Raw genomic sequence first — 15,219 nt, 5'->3', positions numbered from 1 at the left:
CTCTGAGGGAGAGGGCAAGATTTAGTCACATCTTCAAAGTATAATTCTAAGATGTAAGAATTGTACTTTTTATATATATGCAGACAGTTTCTGGAGTAACAGTGACATATGCTAGTTTTGCTGGCTAAAATATACTCCTTCCAAAGCCTATTTTAAAATAAAAGAAAAACAAATAAAAACCCTACCTACATTGACTATATATGATAGAGCAACCGATTTGGGCATTATTTTTGGATGTAGTCAAATGAGCCATCTATTAAGTTTCACTCTAAGGACCACCATATGACAACTTTGGCAACACACTCAAATGGAGATGGTATGTGGGTTGCTTAAAATTAATTTTGGTCATGAAATACGTCCTTGGAAATGGTGGAGTATTTCAGAGATATCAATGATTTTGGCACTCAAACTGTGGTTGTAGGATTAAGATTTATTCTTTCTTTAGAAAGAATTAGAAATCAGAAAATAAGATATGAAACCCAATGATGATATTTTTATACTTTTTTCCTAGATTCACATTTTAATGTGAATAATACTAAATGTGAATATAACACAAAATTCACATGAATTTAGTAATACATGACCATCATATGAGTATTAAATTAATCCCTTGTGCCATTTCTTATTAGACTTTATGGAATGTTCTTCAGAAGAAAAATTCTTATTCAAATTAAATAAACGGGGTGCATAGGAGCATATTACTTATTGATGAATTCTTTTCCCATTGGCTTGTATTGAAGAACATAAAAGAGGTACTTTTCATCTGATCACGCTAGCAAGTCTTCTGTGTATCCTTGGACTTATAATGCACCCAGCTATTGTTTACCTTTTTAAACTAACACATTTCAAGCTAATAATAAGAAATTCAATTTCATATTACTAATATGGAGTACCTTTATTTTCAAAATCAGGTAATTTAAAAAAAACAAACAAACAAACAACCCAATTCACTTTTTTACTGATATCACTCAACATTGTGAAATCAGCAGACCGTGTTAGAGCTTACATTTTGTGTCTATTTTTGAAGTATTCAGTAACATCAGTTCTTGTGGAATTTTACTAGGAAAACCCTTTCCAACCCAATGTTTCAAATTTTAACTCCCCTTCAGTTAGTTTTAATAAAATTAAACATGTTTAATACAGTCAATGTCTGGGAAACTTAACTTCCCAATCTGGACCGTGATAGGACATAAAAATGCCACCAGAAACTTGCCAATTATGCTACTAACATAAAATGGAAAGAAGTGAAGTACATACTGTGGGAGGAACTGGATCTTGAAAAGCAAGACTCATTTCATGACAGTAGAGGTATAGCAGCAGTCTTTCACACTTCTGTGTCAAGAAAAATAGATACCCAAGTAATTAGAGGATCCTACGTGATTTGTTCTAAAATAACAAACTACAGAGAATACAAAACAGATGCTCAGAACTCCCCAGCCCCTAAGCAGAAAAGTGAGCACAGGAACTGTGTTTGGAAGCAACATTAACTGTCATAACTAGTGGCCTACAGTATTCCTTCTCTGCAACAGATATATCATTATCAACTTTCAAATGCATGCTATGAAACCTCATACAATTACTAACAGCGTTATTCATAATTTGCTGAGCCCAGCATACATTCCAGGGAATAAAAAAGCATGTGTGGCTCCTAGTGCTTTACAAATATTCAGAAACAGCAGTAGTATTTTTCCCGATCTGGGTATAACCGCTCTGTAACTGCAAAGCCTACAGTGCTTTCTGTTAGCAGCAGGAAGGAATATCTTTTCTTTGTGTATCCAAATATATTAAACTGGATCTTGAACCTTGAAAGAGATTCTAAAAACAGTTTCGTGTGATTTTATGCTTGCTGATCCTTTATCAGAATATTTACAGGACTTATCTTACATTTTTATAACTTACATTTAAAGCAAAATGCAAACAGGGCTAGATTTTTTCCTTTTAGACAGCAGCACATATAAATAATGGTTCTACAGGTAGACTAAGACCCCAAATAAAATGCTAATTTCAGTGTATTTAGACAAGTTGCCAACTGAAACCAAGTAAAACACTGCTGAAAGTTCCCGGTGCACCTCAAAACTCAAAAAAGGCAAGAAACCCCCCAAAACCTCAAGAATCCAAAAGATTCTGTCAAGCAGTTCAACCGTCTGCTCAAAGGCTTTTTTTTTTTTTTTTTAACTCTGAAGTTTAAGGGAAAAACAAAAGTTGGAGACCCACTGCTTGCTTTGTAACTTTTCCATCAGAACATTTCAAGCTGCAAAAGGACAGCAGTTATACCCAGTGACTTGTGTTAATATCTGCAGGATCAATATTGCATCTCTCTATATATTCATTGTGAATGAGCTACCTTAATTTTTTCAAAGGATGTTGACAAAGTGCTTTAAAGACTAAAACCATTAGTTGATAATGTCAATCTATGCCAAATTTGGAAAGCACAAACGGAGAAAAAAAAAATCTCAATGCAAGGGCTCTGTGTACGAGAGCTCTGTTAGAAACAGCACTCGGTAATTCCTACAACACCGTCTCAGTTTGGAGCACCAGATCACAACCGCTTCTCAGACATCCAGCGTGTGTTTTCCGCATGTTCACACGAAGGCAGCCTTGATCTCAGATATTATTTAAAAACTTAATTCTCATTTTTTACCACCACTTTTTAAAATATGCATACATTTCAGAATACAAGAAGCAGCAAGACAGTACTCATTTTATCCTTACCCTACGGTCTATTGGCGCCAAACCCACAGTGTCGTCCAATTTTCTTTTTTCAGAGCTGTGAGCGGGTTTATCACAGTCATATTCAACTTCTGGCTTGGACAAATCCCGACAGAATGTACAAATCCACTCTCCACTAAAGAGGACAAACAGACACATTGACCTCAGTGATGTAACACACTCTTGACAAAAGGCTTTCCACATATTTCTGGATAAGCTCCTCATTTGCGGGATGTTTTTTTCTGCATCGCGTGTTGTGTTGGTAGTGTCTTTTTTGAACGCTACAAAAGGCAGAGACTGCTGGTAAAGATGCTTTCTTAGAACTTCGTTTCCTTTTTAATGGCACTGGCGTCATTTAAGGTATCATAACAGAAAAATGGTTTGTCATAAAAGAAAAATGGTGTCTGCCTTTTTAAGTACTGAACTTTTTCACTTGAGCTCACAGGATTCAACCAAAGGACTATTAAGAGTTCCATTTCCTAACTACAGAGAGACTGAAGGAATCGTATAGGCCAAACAGAAGGAAAAGCGTTATGCTACATGGTGAGAACTATATATTCTCTCCACAAGCTTGATCTACAACATATTATTAACTCCATATAGATTACCCTCGACAAGGTTTTTTTGAAAACTGGAAATTCTTCACTCCCTAAAATTTTGAACTGTTCACAATTTTATCAGTTAATTTAGGAAAACCCTATGGATTTACGTAAAAGCATAAGATTATGAGAAAATTAGTTCTGCTTACTGATTCTCTAATACGATTTGTGAACCTCAAAGTTTTGAAAAACCTATAAAGAGATTATGTTTTTAATATAGTTCTCCACAACCATAGAAACATGCATGCTTGCAGTCAACCACAAGAGGGCTGAATTGTACTTCTTACATAGCAGACAGAACTCAGCAATACCCAGTTATGAGATCTAACTGCGTGTATTTATTTACTCAGAGGTCTGTTGTAATAATAATAATATCTTTGCAAATGGGAAATAGTTTCCAAAGTACCTTTTAATTCATTTTGGTAGTAAGGCAGAAGACTTTCCAAGTTAACAAAAAAATCTTACTGGTTTTTATTCAGAGTAATCCAAAGATTTCCACCATCTGTTAGTCGTAGCATAGAGTACTGAATAATGGGCATCTTTCTTCAAAGAGACTTTTATCTTTTACTGTCTTAAGTTGATGGAGTTCTTTATATGACAGTGCCACCTCTGTGCCTGGACTAGCATCACAGAAATGATGTGGCAGATATACAAAAACAGATACAGGCCATGATCTAAATATCATATGATACAAGAAAACAGGAAACATGAAAGACGGCGGAATGATGCATTTAAATATCCAAGAATCAGAAAGTGTGGTGCATTGGAGTGAAGGAAAAAAGATGCAGTGACGTTGTAAATATATAGGGGAAATTGATCTATCCACCTGAAGCAAGAACAAAAAGCAATCATGAAAGAAGTAGACTGACAATGCTGATACAATAATAAAGGAATTATTTTGTGCGTTTGAACAAACTAATGCTAAGAGACCAAAGTTTGTTAAGCAGAGTGTTTGTTACAGCTGAAAAAAAACCCCAAAAAACACAAAATGAGAACAAAAACCTGACACATACATCAGAAGCCAGGAGAAAAATTAAGCTAACCATGGCTCTGAAGTCCAGGAACACTTGTATTAATACGCACTTTTACAGCTCTGAGCACTTGTCAGAAAAGTTGGTTTTGGCTCCCTTGCCCCTCCCCTGGACATCATCATCTCAGTTTCCACAGAATGATCCAGTAAAAAAGAAAAATTTTAAAGACTTATTCTTGGAGCTTTGCTTTTAATAGAAACAAAGGCTTGTAAATATAGTTATATACCTGCTTAAAGATTTTTTTTTTATTGTCAGAAAGGCACAAATTTTTATTAGTTTAAGTGCCTGCTGTAACTTTACTGGGTTTTGCTTATGGCACAAAGCTGTAACATAAAATCGTTTTATTTAAAAAAAAACCCCAAATGTAATTTGAATTTTCAAAAGGGAAAAGAGTAGATATGCTTGCAGAAGTACGCTTGTTCAGAGTACCACAGAGATGATGAATGTACTAAACTAAGTTGCTATCCAAATGTTTTACACCAGCAAACTATGCTGATATTTAATAAGAAAAACCTAATATTTACAAAAGCATTAAACAATGAACATGTTATGACAGATGTTTCTATCCTTTAATACTAATAAGCTTAATGTGTGGCATTTCCGGGTTGGAACACTGCAAAATGCCATTTATTTTAACCAAAGACACTAATTCCAGAAGCGAATGACAGTTAAGACTGTATTTTGAAACTCAAGAAACTGAGTAGCTGTTTTGTAACAGCCAATCAAGAAAACCTACTGCTTATTTCAACGTTGAACAAGATGCTACCACAAGACGTCAGTCACTATATCCCATGCTTGGACTGTAGCCATGTTTAGCACTACAGAAAGTAATATATTTAATACTATATTAGCTTAGATTTTTCTTTAAAGTTGTTGTTTGTTACAATTATTATTGTTATCACTATTAAAGAAATGTAAATTTTTTCTGTCACTCTTAAAACATTTTATAACAGATTGGTAATTCTGTGGCCCAATTTCAGTAATAGATGCCCTTGATATAAGTGATCTTGCTTAACTGCCAAATAAGTGAAGAGTTTTATTGTTGTGGCTGCAAACCTCTAAATTTAAACTGGAGTTTCAATGCAAATTCCAATTTTCTGGATTCAAGACTTCAAAGAAGACACTGCTTCCTTGGAGGCTGAAACTTCTTGTACTACGTGTCACGAAACAAAGCTTATGTCTTTTAATCCAAGTTTAGATGGAATTGAAGGGGTCATTAATTACCTTGGAAAGCTCTTCAATGTAGGGACATGACAAGAAAGATGGAATACTTTAGGACACTTCTCACAGCAAAGGAGCTCCCCTCCATTTTGACATACGGCACACCAATCCTCATTGGGATCATCCTCTTTTCTGCCCTCCCCGATGTGGGGTGGGCCTATCCATCCTGTCTTCCCACTGGATGTGTTCTCCTGCAGTATCCCTGGTTGATCATCTGTGCTGTCCGGCGCATCTGTTCTTAAGACAGCTTCATCAGAAGTGGAATTATGATTGCTATCTAACAGCAATGAAGTAAGGATGCTTCTTGAAAAGCTGGTCTGTAAGAAGAAACAAAGGAAGACAGATTTTAATATTTATGTGAATTTACATGACCCTAATGACAAGTAAACTGACCAGAGTAACAAATTTATATGTAAGCAGCCATACAACTTGCAACATGCAAAAATTACTATCGTACTATAGCACCAGGCAACTAAACACTAGAAATTAGCTATGAAAGGCTATTTTTTGCTTATTGCTCCAGTAATAAAAAATAATGCCCCCAAAGTCTAGCAACCTTATATATGCATATTAATGCACTATGATTTGTAACACTTCCTAGCATCACATGAAAATTTGATGTTTGCAAGCTATTTCCTGCCTTCCCAGGTTTTCAATGGATAAAAGCAGTCTGATCATGCTAGTTAACTAATTGAATTGGCAGCAGAACTAGTCTGATTCTGAATTTCACCTCTTCCTTTTACGCCAGTATCTTCAGCTTTTCAGTTTTCCCCTGAAAAAGTCCCCAACAGAATATCAGTAAATTACTTTATTCCCCATAAATACAAAATACCCTCCCCACCAAAGAGAAAGGAGATCTTTATAACTGTTAATATTACATTCCGAGGCCGGGATTCCTCATCTGTTTCTTGCTTCACTATAACAATTGGGAAATCAAAGTTCTCATTTGATGCACTTGACTCCTGTTTAATTCTGATCGGCTCCAACATAACAACTGGGACTTTATGTGTAGAATCAGCTCCTGGTGGCCTGCTGGAGGAGCCAGAACTGTAAATGACAGAAAAAAAGTAGGAAAAAATGAAAATTAAGAGTCAGAATGGGATGCCTTTTTACACTGATGCTTTCCGAGACCTCAGGAAGCTGATCTATTTTGCTTCTTTTGAGTCCTGAGCACTACGGTATTAATTCTATAGAACACAACATCCAAGCTTATTTCCTTTGATGTACATTGCAAAGACATTACAAAACCGGAAAATTTTAATGCTGCAGTTCCAGAACCAGAGAATTACTCATGGTTTGACTTCCCATTAGTGCAAGATTTGCAAATAATCTCCATTTCTTTTAGGTCATACACAAACGAGCACTTCCACTGAAGATCATTCCACTTTGGAAGAGATGCAGCTGGATTTTGGGGAAGACCAATGTTTCTCCAGAGCTGAACTGATCATTGTAAACCACTCAAGCGAATAGGCCAGATAAAACACATATTTACATTATCTTGAAAGAGTTTCTTACAGTCTTGCAGCTCTATCAAAACTAGGGCCCCACTTTTAGAACTAGATCTGTCTTTTTTCATGTGTTCAGTCATAACAGGATGGACAACTAAACTCAAAAATATCAGCTTTTTTTTTAATAATAAAGAATTTTAACAAAATTAATTCAAGCAGCAGCAGGTCGAATCACATTTTTATAAATGCAAGTAAAAAACTCTTCAGACAAACATTTAAACAGTTCATAAGGGTCCTTCACAGAATTTACTGTGTAAATGGAATAGAGCAAAAGGTATTCTATATTAAAAAGCACCTGCATTTCCAATTCAAGTAGGATGAATGTCATCTGATTTTTCTCTGCATGAAAAATTAATCTCATGTCAGATGTATGCCCTAATTTATTGGAACACATTAATGGATCTGCACTCTTCAAACAACATTGTGTAAATCTATTTGTTCATTAATATTCCATCACTAAGGGATAAAAACATTTGTGTAGACTCTCAGTAGATATCTAATGCTTACTTAACTAACTGTATTATGGCAGAAGTCTTAATAACTCTCTCTGTAACATCATTTCCTTGAATCTGAAGTCATTTATAGTTCCACGGGGACTTTCAATATGCAACTTTCTCCTTTAGCCGATTTTTCTGAATTTAAAACCTAATTTAGAATTTGCATTCTTTTAATAATGCCAACCTAGCCATCATTTACAGAGTTAATATATTTTTAGATGTGCTATTAATACATTACGAATGAAATTACTACTTTTAGAACGCAAAGAGTGCTGTAATAACCATCAGGCCTGGCCTGTTAGCAGAGAAGGTGAGGCAAATTGACTTCTACATGCATTAATGAGAGAAGAGACTGAGACATGTTCTATGGAGGTGGAAGTTACATTTTCTTCTCTCCCACTCTTTCCTTACCTCTCTCTGCTGCCAACACTGGAGGCACTGGGTGAACGGATTGGAGGGTGTATGTTTGTCACACTGACTCCTCCTAGGATAGAAGAATCAGATTAGAACAAAACACGGGTCTGTGCCAAGTCTGAGATGAGACTCAGAGAAGTCCATAGGTTTTGGGAAAAAATTCTGCCACAGTGGCATTTATTTAACCCATATTTCATCTAATATAAATTCATGAGGATGAGAAACATGGGATAATACTGCAAGGAGAGGACTAAAAAAGGACCCACTGCATGTAAGCAGGCTGATGGGTCAGTACCTTCGCCTGGCTGCCCCCTCCATCTGATCACTGCAGTTTGTTTTTGTCTTACCTTGTTAAATTCTAGCAGATCTCTCAGGAAATCTGCTAGGAAACTTCAGGCCAGATGAGCTGGCGAGTAGAAAGAAGTCTGGGGGCCAGATATGAGAGAGACCAAAGGTCTGGGGACCAGAGAGTCGAAAGACTTGTGAAGGACATTTTTGCTGAGCATTAGTCCTGCGAAAGCAGAGTGGGCTGTTTGTGCTGTCTGTGAATGCATTATCTGTCTATTTCAGCTCATCTGCCCAACCATGTGAACGCCATGTGAGTGCACGAACGTTGCATGAGCGCTTATTGGGAATTCACGCTCATGTAGCCTCACCACAGGCCGGACTGGGAAAAGGGAGTAAGGAGCAGCTGCTGATTGCCACCAGGCATGGTGACAGGAATCCCCTGGGTCCTTCAAGTCCACCACATTTAGCTACCCATAATAATAACTTCTCTGGTAAATGTGTGTCAGTGCTGCACAACCTTTCCAGTGAAGAAGATTTTCTAATAGCCAAGTTGAACTCCCCAAGGCACCACTTGTAGCCACTGTCTCCTGTTACATCCTATTTTGCTTTTTCAAATACTTGTCTCTTATCATAGCTTCTAGGTTTTAATTTGGTGTGAGTGCCATTTTTCCATGGATTTCTATACCATTTGCTAAAATCTGTTATGTTTTTCCCTCCATATTTTTAAGATCTGTCCATTTATTTTTGTTCACAGTGCTACAATATTGTCCCATCTTTACCTCCTACTAGGGTTTCCACAACTTTGCCTTCACTTTCATATTTCTCATCTTTGATATGAAATAGAAGTAATTAATTCTGATACCAGTGTTAACATTGCCACTTTGGATTTTACCATTACACCACTTAAACAGAAAATTGCACCACATTCCAATTACCTGAGAGGCCTGGCGACGGTACCGATGAATTTGGTGACTGCACAGTTCTGTTTGAAGGGGGTTTTGGCTGATTCTGCTCTGCAGTGCCATCCTTCCTTACAACATTATCCAATGTGATGTTTCCTGAACAATCAATCTAAAAGGTGGGGAAAAGAGGGGAAACAGTTAGTATGGGGAAGGAAAAAAAAACCCACAACAACGCCCCCCCCCCCCCCCCCCGCCAAACAACAACAAAACCCCACACTTCTGCCATACTGTTACTTTGAAGTTGAAGATCAAAATGCTATCCAAAAAGTGCAGTGATTACTTTAAAACAGGTCATCTTGTTTTTCTCTAAAAAGAAAAGAAATGGCCAAATCCAGACAGTACTTTAAGATCAGATGATTCTGTAAGTGCCAGTTTTTCTCCATCAGCTACAGAAGGCTTACATCAGACAGGTAGTTTTCACACACTGAAGCATGAAATGAATTTTTATCTCCACTCCTTCTTTTGACATGCTCACATTATATACTCTAAAAAAAGGTAATAGGAGATACACAAACTACCCCTTAATCCACTACTGTTTAACGGGACTGGAAGAACCTAAAGGACATTCAATTTCATCTGGCCCACATACCTTCTGGGCAGGGGCCATGCATATTGACTGAAAATGCAAACAGCAAACCAACACTTGTTCTTTCCACCCACAGTCCAGGCCAGACAACTGAACTCTGTTTTAGGGACTCCCAATTTACCATTCTAACTATCTGCAAAAATTACACAATCTGGTTTGATCTTTTGAAATGTTAGGGTTTTTGCAATACATAAGATCATGTTTGATAAGAAAATAGGTCACTTTGGTATCAGTTTCCTCAGTTATCCAGACACCTCACAAGTCCACTGTTATCCACTGCATTGACCACTGACATTTCCATTTATAAGCTAGACTTATCCGAAGTGGATGCAGAAGCCTCTGCTAGGTCAGCATATTTGCAGTGATTTGGGCCATGTATCTTAATAGCATAAACGTAACCATATACAAGCAGAAGAGTTCATAATACTCTGCTCAAAAATCAGTATGCAAAAATGTCTCACAGACTCAATAGTTCATGATCATGTTGTGTAGTTCACCTTTTAACTCTGACAGATACTGTGATTCTGTACTCTATGTAAAAAATATAACACTTTTATCTGAGAGTTTATTGGTGAGAAAGAAATGCAAGTGAGAGAAACAGGGAGTAAGAGCAAATTATGACTAGAAAGCCATGACATCTCAGCTACCGACAAACATTAGACCACAAAAATAGGCTCAGCAGTTAATTGAAAGAATAAAGTCAACCGACTAAAACTCAACATGGACCTCTGACAAACATGTATCAGAAGAAACTACGAAAGAGAAGTTTAGAAGCTTAAGAAAAGATGATCTTACGATGCTCCTTCTATCACCAGCCCAAAGGCATGTTCTAAATAAACGAAGAAAAGAAGTACCAAAAGGAAAAGATATATGGAATATATCCAGTATACCAACAATTAATATCTACCTAAGATAGCCCCTTCAATGAGTTAAAAATGTATTTAAAAAATGTTAAAAGTTTACCATAAATACCATCAGCAAACAGTGCTATCTATGGACACTGGTAAACGAAAGCTAACTCGTTTTTATTAGTATCATAATGGGAGGTGACGGAAAAATATGCAACATCCAAATAAACAAGTCAATTACAATTACAACCTGCAATGTTATTTTTCTTAGTTGTCCTAACAGCTGTCTCCCAGAACAGTTCTGAATACTAACAGCAAAATGTAGGCAATCCTCCATTGCTGTTTTCTGGAACTGTCTCCTTTTGACAAACAGAGCAAGAATTTCAGTCTAGAAGGTTTCTACTTCTCACAAACGTTAAGACTTACTTCAAAATAGAACCCACAAAACATCACTCTTATGTCACACTTACATCAGGAAGAGATGGTAGATTGTAGGAGCTACCCACTGGAGAACTCAGATCTATCACTGGGGGACCGTACGTCTTCCCATCACATCCTACAGCACTCGTGACTGTGGGGCTGGATGGAGTAGATGTTGTGCTGCTTGCAGTTGAAAGGGGAATTGAAGTTTGTCCACTGCCGATCTGCCACTGAAAAGAAAAGAGAATAATCCACAATTCAGCACTATTTTTTTTCAACAGATCACATTGACTGCATATACTGGTTCTAAATCAGCAGTTAAACAAGAAGCTTAGTTCAGGAAGCTGAATTCAAACATAAAATCCTGATTTACTCTGAAGTTACCCAATTTCAAGAACCAATCTTACAAGACAAGGGAAGATGACACCTAGTTGAAAACTATGAATCGAAGAAATGAATGTCAATTCTTAAATTCAAAGCTATATCTCGATGTTAAGTATCTATTAATATTTCATGGTGCATTGACAGTGTTGTGGGAGAAATGTAACAGTTTCAGTGAAATAAAAGCATTACAGATAATAGGCTGAATGCACAACTGCTCCAGTGCTTTATTAAGTAAATAGCTATAGTGTCACTTGGATGCCATCAAGTATTTGATGTTGTGCTTCCCCTTAACAACTTAAAGTGATTAAGAATTTGAAATGCTGACTGGATCTCCACCCACATATACATTTAACACCATAATATGAAGTGCACACTCAAGTTAGACTAAATTTCTTTCTCATTTAGGCATACGCAGTTTTCAATTACTTTAATGGAATTTCATGGCCAGCATAAGCAAAATTTTACTCTGCTCAATTCCTTTTTAGTCAGTCATTCTGTTTACTGGTTTCTACTGTCAGAAAGACAGCAGGTCGAGGGAGGTAATTCTACCTCTCTACGCCGCTCTGGTGAGACCCCATCTGGAGTACTGAGTCCAGCTCTGGAGCACTCAGCACAAGAAGGACATGGACCTGTTGGAGCAGGTCCAGAGGAGGGCCACAAAGATGATGAGAGGGCTGGAGTACCTCTCCTATGAGGGCAGGCTGAGAGAATTGGGGTTGTTCAGCCTGGAGAAGACAAGGCTCCGTGGACACCTTATACCAGCCTTTCAGTACCTAAAGGGGGCCTACAGGAATGATGGGGAGGGACTCTTTATCAGGGAGTGTAAGGATAAGACAAGGGATAACGATTTTAAACTGAAAGATGGTAGATTTAGATTAGATATTTGGAAGAAGTTCTTTACTGTGAGGGTGGTGAGACGCTGGAACAGGTTGCCCAGGGAAGTTGTGGATGCCCCATCCCTGGAAGTTATCAAGACCAGGCTCGATGGGGCTCTGAGCAGCCTGGTCTAGTGGGAAGTGTCTCTGCCCAAGGCAGGGGGTTGGAACTTGATGGTCTTTAAGGTCCCTTCCAACCTGAAACATTCTGTGATTACTAGATAATGAAAATACTTGAAAGAAAGGCTTGCAGACAGGCCAATCTTCTTTTCAAAGGCACAGGAATGACTTGGGTTTTGTTACTACAGGTTCTCTTAGATACGGTACAGCTTTCTTCAATTTAGTTAGAATTAGTTCTCTGACATCATAAGCATTGCAAACATGAATGGTATTACTCCACTTCTCGGGTCACAGATCAGATTCATTTGGTTCTTCCCTGCTTACCTCTAGTGACATGATTTTCTCTTTTCTTCCACATACCTAACAACTCGTGTTAATATGCTTTTTGATAAAGATTTGCCTTCCTGAACACACAGAAAACATATGACGTGTTTGCTTCTGCCCCGGTTGCTTCTGCTGAGTATCTGTGTATTTATCAGTCTTACTCAGCAGAGGTCCCACAGTTGTGGACTTTCTTTTCTCTCCTCATGTGTAAAAGTTCAGACTTGGCATACTCTGGAGAATGGTGGCAGCTATAGCTTTTCAGTCAAGCTTTTACCTGGTTCCTAGTGAAGTCACTAACATCAAGCTAAATAGCAGGATTTTCTGTTTTGTCTCTTCACTGATTGTAGCGTGCAGACCATGGCCATGTTAAGTCTCACATAAGTGACCAGAAATCATATTAATAGCAAACAAGAAAATGAAACACCTACATACACCGCGGTGGCTCACTTCTGTAATGCTTCAGTTGCTTAGAACTGTCAGAATGAAAGAAACTTGACAGTTACCTCATTAAGAAAACTGTGGGTATCTTGTCATAGAGAAAAAGGCAGTCTCTGTTCTAATTGAAAAGCACTCTAGAATCATAATATAAAAGTAAGATTATATAAAGTACATTTGATGTTTTATTTCTACACGGCAAGTGAAAAGGGAAAGAAACTCTACCTGTTTTATAGCTTGCTGTGCCAAGAATGCCATTTGCAATGGGTTGGGCTTTACTGCTTGCCTTGGTAGGTTCTGATGTTGGGGAAATCTCATCTGTTGTGCAGGGAGAGCTGAACCATTGGACTTGGGGCTATGGTTCTGAAAATGAATCAAGCGCGGAGGTGCCTGCATGAAAACAAACAAACAAATATGCAAGTGAATTGATATCTGTTGAATCTGTCATCCAGAAATGTTTACCAAGTGGCCCTTTCAAACTTCTGGAACTCGTAACAAATTAGATGAAAGAAATAGTACCACACCATTTATCTGAATGATCCCACCACAAATTGATTTTCAACGTTAAAAATAAAACCTAGTAGATACTTTTCAATTATTCTGATATAATAAATGCAGACACATCACAAGAGCCAGTGAGAGTATTTCCAACTTTGAAAGTTATATGGGAGAATCACCGAGTTTTATGCAAAACAGCTTTGGAAAAAAAATAATGACAGATTCACTTCTTAATCATTTGACAAAAAATCAAAATATGTAGCTCAGCACTATATATGGTTGGACACCACATGATTTATTTTTTTAATGAACAAAAGTAGGCCGAGAGCTACCATGCATTTTGCCAGACAAGTTTAAAATGTCCATTCGATTCTCAGTAAAGAAAATGTTCCTTAACCCTTTTACATAGCCATGTGCTAAAGATGAAGCTATCTGAAGTTTTATGTACCTAGACTTAATTTCTTTCTTTTTTCTTATCTTTCTTTACTTTCTCTGGAAATAGCCACAACTTACCTGATGAGAAGCAGGAGGTTGTTGCATGGCTCCTGGCATTCTTGGATTTGGTAAACCTACTGGACCTGCTCTGCGTTGAGCTTGCTGTCGCTGAGCCATGACCTGTTGCTGCATGTGCTGGAGTCGGAGCTGAGCTAAGCTTATCTGCGTTGGGAACTTAGATAGCTGGTTTGAAGGTAAGCTGCCTGGCGGCTGTAAGTTTGTTTCCATCACAGGGCTCTTGGGCATATGTGGTGGGGTTTCCTTATCTTCAATTACCAAAGAACCTAGTTTAAACAAAATAAATAAAATTAATACCAAAATTTTGCAGTTAGAAGAAATGCTATTTTTCACAATTAGTTCCTTTTATACCATGTGGTCATTGTTCATTATTGTACTGTAAAGAATGGATAAACACGAGATAGAGGACTCCATTTATTTTGCTTGTTTCCTTGAAAAAAAAAATGGTTGCATTTCATAGCAAACTGTCTTGTGCTGCAGCCTCCTCTATGTGATGGATTCTCCTAGGAAGGTGTCCTGGCCTCTCCAGAGGAGCAAGGGAGGAAAGTTTCAATGGGAAAGAGTATCCTGATCCAATCATCTGATAAAATGATTTAACTCTATCCCAAAGCTTAAAGGTATCGCGATCCTTTCTGGCCTCTGAGTCAACATCATGGAATACTCAAGTTATAGTCTCAGTTGCCACACACCACCAATTCTAGGATGTGATGGGCACCTCCAGGAGATGTTTTATCTCTCTCCACTGACTTAGAAGGAAATTTGACTAGACAGGTAACTTTCAGGGATTAATGCTGGGTGAGAGGTTTTATCTGAGGAGATATATAGTGTGATTACGTGGAACTCTCATGTAAAATTCTGGCTACCTCATCCAAGAAACATGAACTGCAATTAGAACAGAGTTTGATTTGATTCAAGGGAATAGCACACTGTTTGCACCAGAAAAGACAAAGACACTTTCTTTGTTTAAAACAGAGTTAAGTAGGGAAA

At 37.6% G+C, this 15,219-nt stretch overlaps 1 protein-coding gene across 1 annotated transcript in view; it reads right to left on the bottom strand.

Annotated features, from left to right (window-relative positions):
• TRIM24 (tripartite motif containing 24) overlaps positions 1-15,219 on the bottom strand; it is a 64,471-nt gene that overhangs the window by 3,530 nt on the left and 45,722 nt on the right. Inside the window, exons 9-17 of the mRNA XM_054192835.1 lie at positions 14,233-14,498; positions 13,447-13,611; positions 11,134-11,313; positions 9,203-9,338; positions 7,977-8,049; positions 6,439-6,607; positions 5,564-5,877; positions 2,713-2,845; positions 1,258-1,332 (exon numbers count right to left, since the gene is read on the bottom strand). Of these exons, the coding sequence (XP_054048810.1) occupies positions 1,258-1,332; positions 2,713-2,845; positions 5,564-5,877; positions 6,439-6,607; positions 7,977-8,049; positions 9,203-9,338; positions 11,134-11,313; positions 13,447-13,611; positions 14,233-14,498 (1,511 nt within the window). The remainder of the gene's footprint in view (positions 1-1,257; positions 1,333-2,712; positions 2,846-5,563; positions 5,878-6,438; positions 6,608-7,976; positions 8,050-9,202; positions 9,339-11,133; positions 11,314-13,446; positions 13,612-14,232; positions 14,499-15,219) is intronic.

Source organism: Rissa tridactyla, chromosome 1, assembly GCF_028500815.1.
Source record: "Rissa tridactyla isolate bRisTri1 chromosome 1, bRisTri1.patW.cur.20221130, whole genome shotgun sequence".
Taxonomy (NCBI): domain Eukaryota; kingdom Metazoa; phylum Chordata; class Aves; order Charadriiformes; family Laridae; genus Rissa; species Rissa tridactyla.
This window is presented reverse-complemented; position numbering and strand designations above follow the sequence as displayed.